The sequence below is a fragment of the Vicugna pacos genome, chromosome X, assembly GCF_048564905.1.
Source record: "Vicugna pacos chromosome X, VicPac4, whole genome shotgun sequence".
Lineage (NCBI taxonomy): Eukaryota > Metazoa > Chordata > Mammalia > Artiodactyla > Camelidae > Vicugna > Vicugna pacos.
The window spans coordinates 40886114-40900029 of NC_133023.1; the positions used below are offsets into that span (position 1 = coordinate 40886114).

A 13916-nucleotide genomic window follows, 5' to 3' on the forward strand; every position below is an offset into this window, starting at 1 on the left:
ACACACACACTGGTTCCTTCTACTATTCCATACAGGCTAGAGGACTATGTACCTAGAGGTCTGCCTTTCTGTCAGGAGGCCCCTGGGCTGCTGAGGGCAGGCAGAGACAAAGACAGTACTCGGAGACCTGGACAACTTATGAAGTACTGTTATTAGCCCCATTTTTTAAAAAGAGAATGCTTAGGAATTCAAACCCAGGTAATGGCCTTAAACCATAATTTTACAGTTCCTCTCCTTTTCCCCCTTATATTTTATTATCAATATTTTCAAACATACAGAAAAGTTGAATAAGTATTCAATGAACACCCATGTATCCACCACTGTATAGATTCTACAATTAGCATTTTACTATGTGTGCCTTATCACATATCTATTCACTCCTCTATCCATCCACAAATTCATCTTAAATTCTTGATGCATTTCAAAGTACAACTTTGTTCCCATACATTTGAAAATTGAAATGAAATGGACAAATTCCTTGAAAGACAAACTACCAAAGCTCATTCAAGAAGAAACATATAACCCAAATCACCCTATATTCTATTAATGAAATTGAATTTGTAGTTAAAAATCTTTCCACAAAGAAAACTCTAGGCCCAGATGGCTTCAGTGATGAAGTCTACCAAACATTCCAGGAAAAAATAATATCAATTCTATACAAACTCTTCCCGAAAACAGAAGAGAAGAGAATATTTCCCAACTCACTTGGTAAGGCTAGCATGTTGATTTGAAAACTAGACATGGACAGCATGAAAAACTACAGACTAAAATCCCTTATATACATAGACAAAAAGCCTAAACCAAATGTTAGCAAATCAAATCTGATAACATATAAAAAGGCTAAGATGCCATGACCATGTGGGATTTATTCTGGCAATGCTAGGCTGGTTCTTGTTTCAAAAATCAATCAATGTAATTTATCGTATCAATAGACTAAAAGAGAAAAACTATATGACCATCTCAATAGATACAGAAAAAGCATTTGAAAAAAATCAAACATCCACTTGATAAAAGCTCTCCCAACAAACTAGGAATAAAAGGGAATTTCCTCAACCTGTTACATAAGGCATCTACAAAAAATCTATAGCTAACATCAAAGTTAACAGTGAAAAATTGGGAACAAAGCAATAACATCTGCTCTTACCACTTCTACTAAATACTGTATAGGATATCTTAGATGGTGAAATAGGGCCCCCCTCTCCTAGAAAAGGCATACATAGTGGAAGGGAAGACAAAATTACTTCTATTTGCAGATGACATGATTGTCTATGTAAACAATCTTTTAAAATCTACCAAGAACAGTGAGTTTGGCAAGGTTGCGGGACACAAGGCCAATACACCAAATTAAACTGCATTTCTATATAACAATAATATATAATATTACTATTATAATATAATAGTAAAGAATTTATAATTTTACTATTATATTATAACATAATAGTAAAGAATTTTAACTTGACCTTACGAAAACAATGCTATTTACAATAGCATCAAAAACATGAAATCTTAGGGGTAAATATAACAAATTGTGTGCAATATCTATATGGTAAAACCTATAAAATAAGTTGTATAGATCAATAAACTTCAAAAAATTAAGCAAGCATATCATTAAATAAAGTTTGATATTATTTTACAATATTTTTAGGCAAACTTTGCTTCCAGTGAGGTGAGCAAATATTAAGTATACATTTGTTGAGTTTTGGCAAATGTATATACCTGTGTAGCTCAGACTCTTGTCAAGATAGAGAACAGTATCTATTTTATATATAATAGCTAGGATCTGCAAGTCCCAAACCACCAATTTATTCCTCCCCCCACTTCCCCCTGGTAATCATAAGTTTGTTTTCTATGTCTGTGATTCTGTTCTAACACAACTTTGTAAATTGATTATACGTCAATAAAATATATATAGAGAACAATATAAACACCCAACAAAGTTCCCTCATGTCCCTTCCCAATCTCCATGCTACCCTTCCACAGGCAACTACTGTTCTGATTTTTTTCCCATAGAATAATTACTTAAGACCATTATAAAAGGGAACAGTAGAGTATGCACTCTTTTGTGTAAGGCTTCTTTTACCCCTAAGTTTCCTTTTTTCAAAGGATATGTATTGGGCAATTTCATACACTAAGTCATTCAGAAGTGTCGGTCTGTGCAACAATTCAACACAATAACTAACTTCTGGTTTGAGTGCACCAGCCAAAAGGTGGCCCTAGAAAAGCCGTGGTGAAGAAATTTGGCGGTGAGCTGGCAAGGGCATACAGAGTCCTCCCAGAGATGCCTTGGGGGATGGTGGTGGCTTGTATTAGGGCTGTAGTTCATAACCAGGGGAGAGCCACAGCCAGTTTCAACCTGGGTCTTTGACAGAGACAGACAGCAGAAGAGGGAAAGAATATGCCCTTCAGAAAACCAGACAATCATATCTCTGAGAGCTAAGCCTGGGAGACATTTGCAAATTTGGCAGCTTCAAATAGTTTTAAAGCAGGAAAGGGAAGGGACTGCATGTTGGTTTGTATCAGGCACTGAGCCTGGCACTCTGTGTTACACAATCTTCTTTGATCCTCCCAACCAATCCAAGGGGCAGCCATTATTTTCCTCTCCTTTAGAGATGAGGTAATAAAACCTTATTTTGTACTGGCCATTTTATGAAGTAAAACTTCTTTTTTAATTTTCCCTTTAAAAATCATGTAACTACCACTTTTGGTGGTTGAATGACTCACTTAAGGTCACTCAGATACCAACTGTACAGTCAAGCTATGAAGCCCAGTTCTGTCCATTTTGTGGAGCAAAAGTTATTTTATTCTAACTCGAAAGATGAGGTAACTGCAATTCTGGTGGCTGAGTGTCTTGCCCAAGGTTAGTCAGCTATCTTCTGGTGTGGTCAGCACTATATAGTTTTAAGGCATTAGAATTGCTGTCTTTTCCAATGATTTGCCTAGTTTTCTCCTCACAAAGAGAATAATGAAGCTCACCCATCCAAGAACCAAGTCCTCACCTGCACCGTTGGCTTCCTAGGTTTCCAAGTGTTGCCTGGTGCCAAGCTGCTGTCCTCGAGGGTACCGTGCTGGGGATTATGATAGCAAGCTGAACACCGAATGCACTGGTGGTGGTGGCATCGGCAGTTGTAGCAATTTGGCACCATATTTCTCTTTCGCAAAGCAGGGCAGATTTCTCCAGAACAATAAAGGCAAGGGTCATGGACTACAGCTCCCTGGACACTGCAGGAGTAAGAGCACGTCCTGTGGTAATCAAAATCACCACAGTGGAGTGGCTTACAACACATGGACTGTTCTAGACCTTTGCTCGCAAAACATTCCGTGTAAGTGGAAGTTTCTGACTGAAGGGGTGACATGGAATGATACGACTGGTCTGTGGCGTGATACGGTTGGTCAGTGGAATGATATGATTGGTCCAGGGGATGGCGCCTCAATTCCCTATAGCTGGAGCTCATTGGCTGGAAGTTTTGGTCCAGAGGTTTTGGTCTCTGGGTAAAAGTCTTGCTATGAGTGGTTAAACCAGGCAAGTGAGATGTAGATAAGGATTTGCTACTCTCTTCAAAGAACTTTCTTCTGTCTGCAAAGGGCAAGAGGATGGCTTCCTCCCCAGCTTGGGCACTAGAAGCCTTCAATTCCTTGTCACCTGGGTTGGAAGGGCCTTCCATGGCTAGTGCCACGTGTGGCTGCAGGTTGTGTTCTGGGGACCACCTCCAATGACCTCCGCGGACTCCGCGGTGAACATTTGTTTTTTCCGAGTCTGAGGAGGATGGGTCGGAGGCTTTCCACCACGTGTTCAGGCTCAAAGAAGACTGACCCGGTCTCTGGCTTGGGCTCATTTGTCCCTCAAAGCCCGTACTAGATTCATGGCCCTCCAGGGCTTGGCTGAGGCACTCTGAAGACCTAGCCCTGAGTATCATACTCTTGTTGAAGAGCTTGTCTTTGGGGCTAGGTGGTTTCTTATATGAAGACAGAAGGGATGAGTTCGAGGCAGGAAGTGGTGGACTTTCTAGGGGCTCCTCTGTCTCTTCTACTGGCTCCTTAGGGTCACACAGCTGTGTCAAGGGACTCTTGCTTTTCTGGAGCTGGGCCTTCCTCCTCTGAATTTCGTTACGTAGATTGGTAGCAAAACGCTCACTCTTCCGCCGGTTTTGGATCGAGCGGCCCCGGGTCCCTCCGTTTCGCTTCCCACCTACCCGGCCACACTCCTTGGGCTCACTGTCCCCTTCTTCAGTTGCCTCTGTGCTGCCAGCTACTTTAGTGGTTGAAGAACAGTCCCTGGTTGGTTGAGCAAGGGAACCAGAAGCAGAGGGTGGCTGGCTGGCCAATTCACTGTCTGCTCTGTTTGCTCTGTTTGGCTCCTGGAAACCTCTTTCTGGAGGGTGTCCATCCGCCTCTCCATGTGGGGAACTGCTTGGGCTCTGGCACCCTGAACCAAAAGGCCTCTCATCCACTGGCCTGGTCTTTCTCTCTTTGCTAGGCTGGTCCTGGGTTCCTCCCGCAGGGGTACATGGGCTTTTCTTCCCAGTGTGGCTGCTGTGCAAAGGGGATACAGTCCACTCCTGCCCATCCTGCCCAGCTGGGAGCTCCGTCCCCTGGCTGCCCCTAGTGTCAAGGTGCATGTGCTGCAGGTGGGACACCAGCAGCTGCTCCGGGGCACTATGACGATGCCCTGCGGGTCCTGTAAGGTGTGGAGGGCTGCCAAAAGAGGAAGCCTTAGCCAGCTCTGCTGAAGCCTTGTTGAGTGGGCTGGAATCTATGCTGGAAGCTTTGTCATACGTTTTTGGGAATCCAACAGCTTTGGCCGAGGCCTCCATCAGTAGATGCTCAGAGCCCTTCTGGCTGGCTTCAGGGGGTTGGCTGAGCTCACAGTTCTGATGGCCCTCATTTGTCACTTGGTCTGGCCCGCTGAGGCAGCAGAACTTGTTAGGGTTCCTTGGGGAGAGCACAGTGTCTAAGCTAGGTTTCTCTTGTTGCAAGGAGTCCATAAGCTCAGAAGCCCTGCGCTTCTCTCCGTTGAGGAGTTGGGCTCTGGATGCCTGAAGACTGTCTCGCCTCACTGGAGGTTGTGGGGGACCCCTGGCAGCCTTGGCAGGCCCTGAGGGCTTGACCTCCTGGGGACGGGATGACGTCTGGGAGCTTGGAGTCAGGTGTCCCCCACTGGTGAGCCGGCCGCCTCCTGAGGTCTCGGCCACGTTAAGTCGGCCATTAGGGGCCTTAGTTGGCCCGGGGCCTTGCGTGCTGCAGTCTGCAGAGGCTGGCTCCTCTGGCCTGAGAGAAAGGGCACAGTCAGAGGCATTGGAGCTGGCCGAAAAGGAGCTATAGGCTGAATCACGTTGGTTGGGGTATGTGCTCTGGTCAATGGGCAAGAGGTGGCCCTCATAGGTGGCTTGGCCTGGTTGCTCCAGGCTCTCCATGCTGCCAATGGAGCTGCTTTTCTCGGTGCTGCAGTGCCGGGAGAGGGGACACCACTGCACGCACACGTCACTGAAAGACACAGGATACACCGGTTAGTCAGCAACGTCACCGGATCCCTTTGCCACCATGGCCAGTCCTGCCACAGGAGAAGGCAGGAAAATCCAGAGACACACATGCCACAAGGAGAGGGAGATGAGGCAAAAGAAGAAGGAAGGGAAACAGGGGAAGAGATGGACACTTAGGGGTGGCACAGAAATGTGGGAAAATGGGAGACAAGATGATCTATGGAAGGATAGGGTGAGATCCCAAAGACAAAAAGTGTGACAACTCCATTGGGGGTTATGCTCTGTTTCTGTGCCTCCAGTGAGTCTAGAATTGCTTCTGGCCTGTCAGTGTTCCCAAAGAGCCAGCTGGAGCTCTCTGCTAGAAGAAAAGAAGCAGAGACTATAAGCATTTGCGAGGGGCCCTAGAGGGCTGATTCCATTTCAGCCAGCCCATCTTATAAATCTGTGTTTCTCAAATTGGAGCGGGCATCAGAATCACCCAGAGGGATCATCATAGCAGGTGACTAGGCCTCATGCCTAGAGTTTTAGGTCTGGGTGGGATCTGGAGAATTTTTACTTCTGACAGGTTCCTGGGCAAGGCTGATGCCATTGGTCCAGGGACCACGCTTTGGAGAACCACTGGTGTCAAGCCAGCCCTGTGAAGGGAAGTGATTGTGATGGGGTGATTTTCTCAAGATAGCCCAGCTCTAGTTCAAGGCCTGGACAGGACCAGAATTTAGGCGCTTCTCTGTTCTTTTCTTGATAATAGTCATCCCGACCATTTACCAAGGACCTATGTTGTGCCAGGCACTTTTCAATGTATCATGTCAAACTTCAAGGGAGAGATTATCATCTGCACTTCACAAATAAGAAAAACTGAAGCTTAGAGAGGGAAAGCAAAGTGACAAGCTCACCAAGTCCCTAAAGAATCAGAACTGGAATGTGAACCCAGGCCTCTGTGAGTCTAATGTCCTTGTTCTTCTGTTATACTGTCTGTTAAATGGGAATAATAGTATTATCTGTACCAGAAGGTTGCTTTGTGGTGAAGTCAGACAATAAAAGTAAAGCTCTTATACACATACATATATACATTCGTTTTCATATTCTTTTTCATTATAGTCCTTACAAGATATTGAATATAATTCCCTGTACTATACAGTAGGTCCTTGTTGTTTATCTATTTTATACATAGTAATGTGTATCTGCAAATTTCGAACTTCCAATTTATCCCTTGTATATGTATGTGTATATATATGACTGAAACATTATGCTGTACCCCAGAAATTGACACAACATTGTAAACTGACTATACTACAATAAAAAAAAAAGAATGCAAAAAAAGTAAAGCTCTCATCACAGCCTGGGCACCTAGCAAAGGTTCAATACCTGGGAGCTGCTGCTCTCTTGATTGTTGTTTCCACTGCTACTGTTATCAGCATCCTCCCTACTATAAGCGTTTATGGATACTATAGTATCCTGCTCACCCACGCCGCCCTCATCCCCCCATGGCAAAGCCAAACTAGGAAGACCAAGGAAGGGATGAGGATCAGACCCAATCCCGAATTTTAAGTATCATTTCCCACACACAAAGTCAAACTGAGCCAAGTCATGCCAGTAACTCCCTATGATAGAACCCCAGAGGCTGCAGGCTGCTCTCAGAAAGGCCAAGTTTCTGAATGCCAGAGCTGAGCACTGGCAGGACCTCCCTTTCCCCACTGCCACCCACCCAGGTCAGCCTCTCCTAATTCTTTTTTTCTCCCTGCCTTGCCCCTTAGCCACTCCACTCACTTGACCTCTGGGCTAGGAATCCATCAATTCCTGGTTGGCAAGGAGAGCTGCGACCCACCCCCATCACCCTTACTGCTGAAAACCACCCAACCCCCACTCCAACAGGATCCAAGCTTAGAATGTGTTTCTGTGTATTCTTCCAGAACAAAACTGCCTATGCCTCGGCCCTGAGCCCCTGGCTTCCAATGCCAAATAAAGACACCGAGTAGGGGCAAATGCAACCCTTAGCTTCCCTGAGCCTCCTCAACAGAGAACTCCTCTTGGAGGGAACATTATGTCAGGTAGGGAAAAGGCAGCCAAGGCCAGCAGCTCTGCTGCCTCTGAGTTGGCTGAAAAAGTTCTTTGCATCTTCTGGGCAGATGTTTCAAAGACAAACCATACCAAGACCCCCATGCTGAGAGATCCTCATTCTTGCAGGTGGACCCTGCTATTCAGGGAGGTCCCCATTCTGAAGGCTTTGGTTCTGTGGCAGAGCTGGGTGAGAGGAACACTGGAGGAAGTCACCTGGGAGTCGCTGGAGCTAGAGAAGCAGACCAGAATCGAATCCTGGGCCCACCGACATTAGAGACCAGGATGATGAGGAGGAGCCAGGGAAAGGGTCTGCAAAGGAACGGTGAAATAAGATAAAAAGCAAGGAGAGGGGTGTCTGGCAAGCCAAGTAAGGTCAGTATTTCAAGGAAACATTTTCAAAAAGCAAAGGGACTGTCCTAAAGTCACAGAGAGTTAGAAGGAGATGAGGACTAGAAGCCAGGCACCCTGGACCCCAACTCCATTTTCTGGGATAGCATTCCGGGCTCAGCCACCTCCAATGGGGACTAGAGTGAGGGAGAAGGAGAAGCCAGGTTATCTCACCTCCAGGCTGTCTTGAGGGGAGGGTTCTAGACTCACCTAGTGTTGCAGCCGGAATGCCAGGACAAGCTGAAGGCTTCAGAAGGGAAATGCATGGTGGTGGCCACTTCAGGGCATCCCTCCAGCAGCTTGGCCACATGCCATGAGTGCGGCCTACTGACAGGGGCGTTTCTCCTACAGCAAGAGAGGGACAGGAAGTCAACTTAGGGAACCAGAGCTGAAATCACTTCCCAGGAAGCTTCCGCCCCTACCCCCTCTTTCCTTTAAATGAAGTAGACCATCTTGCAAGGAGCTGGTGTAGGAATCTTTGTGGCTCCCCTCAGCACCCAGTACCCAAATCTCCTTCACCCCGAGGGCAATTCCTGGAGTTACAGAAGGTTAGCCTCACAGGGCTTTTTTGCTTATGGGTATATCCCAAGCATGTACTGCAGTGCCGGACACACAGTAGATGCTCAATAAATACTCATGGAATAAGTGAGTGTAGCTGCCCAATGAATGGCATGCCCACCCCAAGTTTTCTTGGAGAAAATAATCAATCTGACCCATCTTCCCATTTTTCTCTAAGAAACGAAGAGGGAAATGATTGAGAAGTTTGAACAAATCAACACCAGACTGTCAATTCTCCAATTTTCACTCATTCATTTGATTAGCATTTGTGGTACATGTGTGGTGTACCATCTGTGCATAGCTCTGGGGATACAGAGATTAATCAAACATAGGCTTTGCCCTTGAGAACTTACAGATTAGCGAGAGTGAAAGAGCTAGCACAAATAAAGCACAGTAAAGGCACTGAGACAGTGAATGAGAACATAGGCAAAGAGATGAAGTAGCGAAGTTTGCAGGCAAAGTGGTGGCAGGGAGCCCCAAACCCTGCCAGGAAAGATTGAACAAGGAGGTGGATGGCATGGTGATAGGCTGACAGAGGAGACTCTTCAGCAGCAGAGGGGTGAATAAAGGGAAACAGGTCTGAGACCAAGGTCCTGGATGCAATCATAGGGTCCTTCTGGTGCCGGAGGCTACAGCCACAACTCTTCTACTGACTGGCTTACACAGGACCCATCCATGTCCTCGGGTATATTTCACATAAATAGACACCGCCCTCGTCAGCGGGGAAGAATGGTATAGGGAAGAGTGCATGTGGGGCATGAGTAGTGCCAGGAGATAAGAGATGACTGATGTGAGAGAGAATGAGAGAGAGAAAGGGGGGAGGGGGAGAATGAAAGAAGAGGGAGGGGGAAGAGGGAAGGGGGAATGAGAGAGAGGACGGGGAGGGGAGGAAAGGAGAGAAAAGGAGGGAGGGGGAGAAAATAAGGAGAGAAAGATGTCAGAAGGGCTGGTAATATTCAATACTTTGTAATAGCCTATAATGAAAAAGAATATGAAAAGGAATATATATATATATATATATATATATATATATATATATATATATATATATATATATAATATATATATATAATAACCATGCTGTATGCCAGAAATTATCACAACATTGTAGCAGAGGATGGTATAGCTCAGTGGTAGAGTATATGATTAGCATGCATAAGGTCCTGGATTCAATCTCCACCACCTCCAACCTCCACTGAAATAAAGACAAATAAAAAAATCTAACTACCTCCCCACCCCCAATTTTTTTAAAATTAAAAAAAAACCCACAACATTGTAAACTGACTATAGTTCAATTAGAAAAAAAAAAAGAAAGGCCAGGTAGATGATGGAAATAAGAGAGAGCAATGATACAGAGGAAAAGCAAATGACGGAAAGGGAGAAAAGTCTGAGAAAGTTTATAGGGAACTACATAGAGAAAAATGGATGACAGTGTATGAGATGGATGACCGAGTAAGCAAAACAGATGATAAATAAAGGAGATGACAGAAAGATAAGTAGATGATAGCTTACTGACTAATTTATTCATTCATTTACTGTGGCAGATTCTATACTAGACACACCACACACCAAGAGAGCAAAGCTGATGAAGATAAGGGCTCCTGTTTTCAACACTCTTGTTACGTAGTGGGATCAATCAGCTCTCTACCTCCCAGGAGCAGTAGCGGACAGACTCAAGCTGGATTCCATCCTGGCTGGGAATGCCCCTCACCCCAGAGGAAACCCAGAAAATCCCAGCAGTGCAAGGCTCTCGAGGGCGAAGGCCTAAAAAGGTAGTCCTGAAGAGAATGGCCTTGCAGAGGGGGGAAAACATGGGTTGAGTGCTCTCAGACACAGAGGAGGTGGAAGAGGAAGGGCAGTGGAAGCTGCCGGCCAAAGGTCAGGAAACCAGGGCCACAGGTCAGCAGCAGCGGCTTAAATTTATGGGAACGAAAGGCAGGTGGGGCCCCCTGCATTTAACCACACTGTTCTATTATGGATTTTGGAGTGCCCATCAGGGAGGCTGAAGGCACAAGAAGACCTTGGGGGAAGGTGCCTGCCCCAGAGTCTCACACATAAAACCATGATGCTAGAAATCTCTCCAGTGGCTGTCAACAGCAGTCAATTTCTAAAAATGATTTAAAAAGCATCTTGGGCTGTGGCGGTGGTATACAGCTCAGTGGTAGAGTGTATACTCAGCGTGCACAGGGTCCTGGGTTCAATCCCCTGTACCTCCATCAAGAAAGTAAAAAAAATAAATAAATAAAAAGCATCTCACAGAAGTACTATGTACCTCTATGTACTATGTACTGCTATGTACTATGTACCATGGATATCTACTATGTACTATGCTTCTAGGCACTGAAGATACAGTGGAGAACAGGGCACCTCTCTTATTTGGGGCCCTTCTTCCACATCCCAGATTCCTGAGGTTCTGAGTCCAGGGTTTAAAATGTGAGTTGTCAGCCTTGGTACCACCTTCCTCTCAACCATCCAATCCTTTCCTGAGTTCTACTAAGTCTTCTTTCATAATATCTCTTTGGCATTGCCTCTTTCTCTCCCCGCACTGCCCCTCACCCCCTCTACCATTTTCACTGAGACTATTCCGCATAATCATACTTCTCCACAGAACCCAGCACCACCACCTCCTGTTCTAGTCCAGGCCTTTGACACCTGATGTCCAACATACCGTGTCAGTCTGCTAGTCATCTCACATTGTTTCATTTCCAGTCACTGCTCTTAGATCTTACCATGTCAAATACCAGTTGGATTTTGGCACTTTCCTATTCAAGAATCTTCACTGGCTCCCTATTTCTTAACCTGTCCAGCATTAAGTGTGAAGTGGATCCAAGTTTCAAAGCCCTCAGAGGGGCTTCAAGATGGTGGAACAGAAGGACGTGGAGCTCATCCTCTCTCACAAATACAACTTTCAAAGCCCTCTATAAGCTATCTGAACCCACTCATCCTAACCTCTCGTTTCTCTGCTCCAATCATGCCCTGCAACCAGCTTTATGCCTTTGCTGTTGGTTTCCAGTAGAATCCAGCACTGGCTGTGGAGTTGGAGCACCTTGGTTTGAACCTCAGCTCCTCCACTTATTAGCTCTGTTGCTTTAGACAGATGCCCCCACTTCTCTGAGCTCTAGTTGCCATGACAATAAAATGGGGATAATAGTACCTAATTAATGGGGTGGTCAAGATCAAATGAGACAGTGCATGTCAACTGCCTGGAACAGGGTCTGGTAAGACCTCAATCAATTTCAGTTGATTATGACTACTCCCTCTGCCTGGAATGCCCCCTTTCATTTTCTTAATCAAAATCCACTGTTCTTCCAGGTACTCCTCAAGTAAGATTACTCCAGGGAGCTTGTCCTCAGTAATCTAGTCCTCACAATTTAACCCAAAATAATATAGTGTTTTATACTGCTCATTATCATTTCATGTATGTCAGTCCCATCCTACCAACTATACCAAGCCAGTAGATGATGAGACTAAAACAAGTGAGACAGATCTACTAGGTTCACATCCTAACTTTACCACTTTGGATGTGTGATTCTATGGAAGTCACTTAACCATCTGAGCTTTAGTTTTCTTACCTGAAAAAAAAAAGAACAACAATCCTTACTGGGCTAGGTTATTGTGGAGACGAGAGAGAATATTCTCAAAGCATCTGGGACACAGTGATGTGTTGCAAGTGGTCAAAAAGTAGTAGGGATGGTAATAAGGGTTGTCAGCTTACACTTGTCATTCTTGATGGTTCAAGATTATCTCCACCCAGATTTGTCCATCCACTGTCAAGTTTCCACTAGCATCACCCCCTTGCCACACTATGACAGTCAACTTACAAAGGCCCCTACTCTCTCTAGGATTTCTCCAGGAGGGGGAAACAACCCTAAAGGAGACAGAAGCAAGACAGTGGGGGCATTGGGACCACTGGGAAGAAAGCACAAGATGCAGGGAGGAAAATCCCAGCGGAGGCACTGCAGCCAGAGCTGGAGCCTTCTAGCCCTAGTAGGGGAAAGGATTGGAAACTACTTAGAGGGTCTAATGCTTGGCCTATTATTATTTTTCCTGAATAGCCCTAGCCTTGGAGTCAGTCCACCCTCACATTCCAATCCTAGTCGTGTGACCTTGCACAAATCACTTCTCTGAGTTGTAGATTATTAATCTGTAAAATGGGGATGATAACCATCCCTTATTCATGAGTTTACAGTCCGGATTAAACGCGGTCCCATGTGTGAAATCACTCAGCCTAGTGCCTGACATACTATTAACTTAAAAAGCAAACAAACACAGGGACCATTTATTGAATACTTAAGAGGTACCTGGCACTAAGCACTCTGCATATGTTAGCTTATTCAATCATGACTCCAACCTCATCGCTAACTGCTATTATTATGTCCCCTTTATAGATGAGGAAACAGAGACACAGAAAGCTGAACTGCTTTGTCAAGAACCCAAAGCTAGTAACCAGCACTTGATGGTGAGGCTCAGGTCATCCAGCCCTTTCTAGGATACCACATGACCCCACCTCCCCCAAGAGGGGTCTATCTCAAAAAGCTTATATACCTGAGGCTTCTCTTAGCCATTCCCTGAAGAAGGAATCTGAAAAGGAAAGACTCGGTGGTCCTAACATTTAAACCATCCCCTCCTTCAGCAGTGGGGAAGAAGGATGAGGAGAAATAAGCATGCAGCTAAGAAAATGCCAACCACCAACTATCTAGCTCCAGGTATAGCTGTGGAGGGAACAACTCGGGTGCCTGCCATCTCTCCTAAGGCACTATCATGAAACACACACCCTATCATTCATCACCACCAAATTCTTTCTTAGGAAGCAAAAAGAAAGGGATATTGAAGAAAGAAAGCAGGAGCTGGGTGGGTATAGCTCAGTGGTAGAGTGCCTGCTTAGCATGCACAGGGTCCTGGGTTCTATCCCTAATACCTCCATTAAAGCAAGCAAGCAAGCAAGCAGAAGGGGGAAGTGGGGCAGCAGCCATGATGGCCATGGCTACCATAGTACCTACCATGGAAGTTGCCCGGGTTGGGGAGATGGCTTAGGAGAGAGCTGGGTATCCAGCCAGCTCAGCTGCTCATCAACAAACCCTCCAGCCAGCCCCCAGGGCTTCGTTCTGTGGGCTGGATCCTCCCTTAGCTGAGACCCATCTGCCTTCCTTTAAGACCTCTTCAGAGGAGAGGCCATCAGCCCAAGCCCCTGAGTGGGCTCCAAGGGGCTCAGGCACAATCAGGTCCCAGTTCCAAGAACAGAAAGGAGTAGCACTGAAGGCAAGGTGTGGCCATGAGCCTGGTTGTGCCCAGATGAGGCCACAGTCCTAGGGAATTAAAGCCAGGGTCAAGGGCTGGTTAGGAATGAAGACGCTGCTCCAGAAACCAGCCAGCACCCTGGTGGCAAAGGGAAGGATGAAAGGCAGTTTCAGCCGCATAAACAGCCCCCCTGTTCCC

At 45.8% G+C, this 13916-nt stretch overlaps 1 protein-coding gene across 4 annotated transcripts in view; it reads right to left on the bottom strand.

Moving 5' to 3' along the window:
* SHROOM4 (shroom family member 4) overlaps positions 1 to 13916 on the bottom strand; it is a 196683-nt gene that overhangs the window by 32772 nt on the left and 149995 nt on the right. For 2 of the 4 annotated variants that reach the window (XM_072956512.1, XM_006217833.4), the window contains exons 3-4: positions 8133 to 8267; positions 2997 to 5481 (exon numbers count right to left, since the gene is read on the bottom strand). In XM_072956512.1, the coding sequence (XP_072812613.1) occupies positions 2997 to 5481; positions 8133 to 8267 (2620 nt within the window). Of the gene's footprint in view, positions 1 to 2996; positions 5482 to 8132; positions 8268 to 13480; positions 13855 to 13916 lie in introns of those variants that run through there. The other 2 variants (XM_031673961.2, XM_072956511.1) reach the window with 2 other exon arrangements.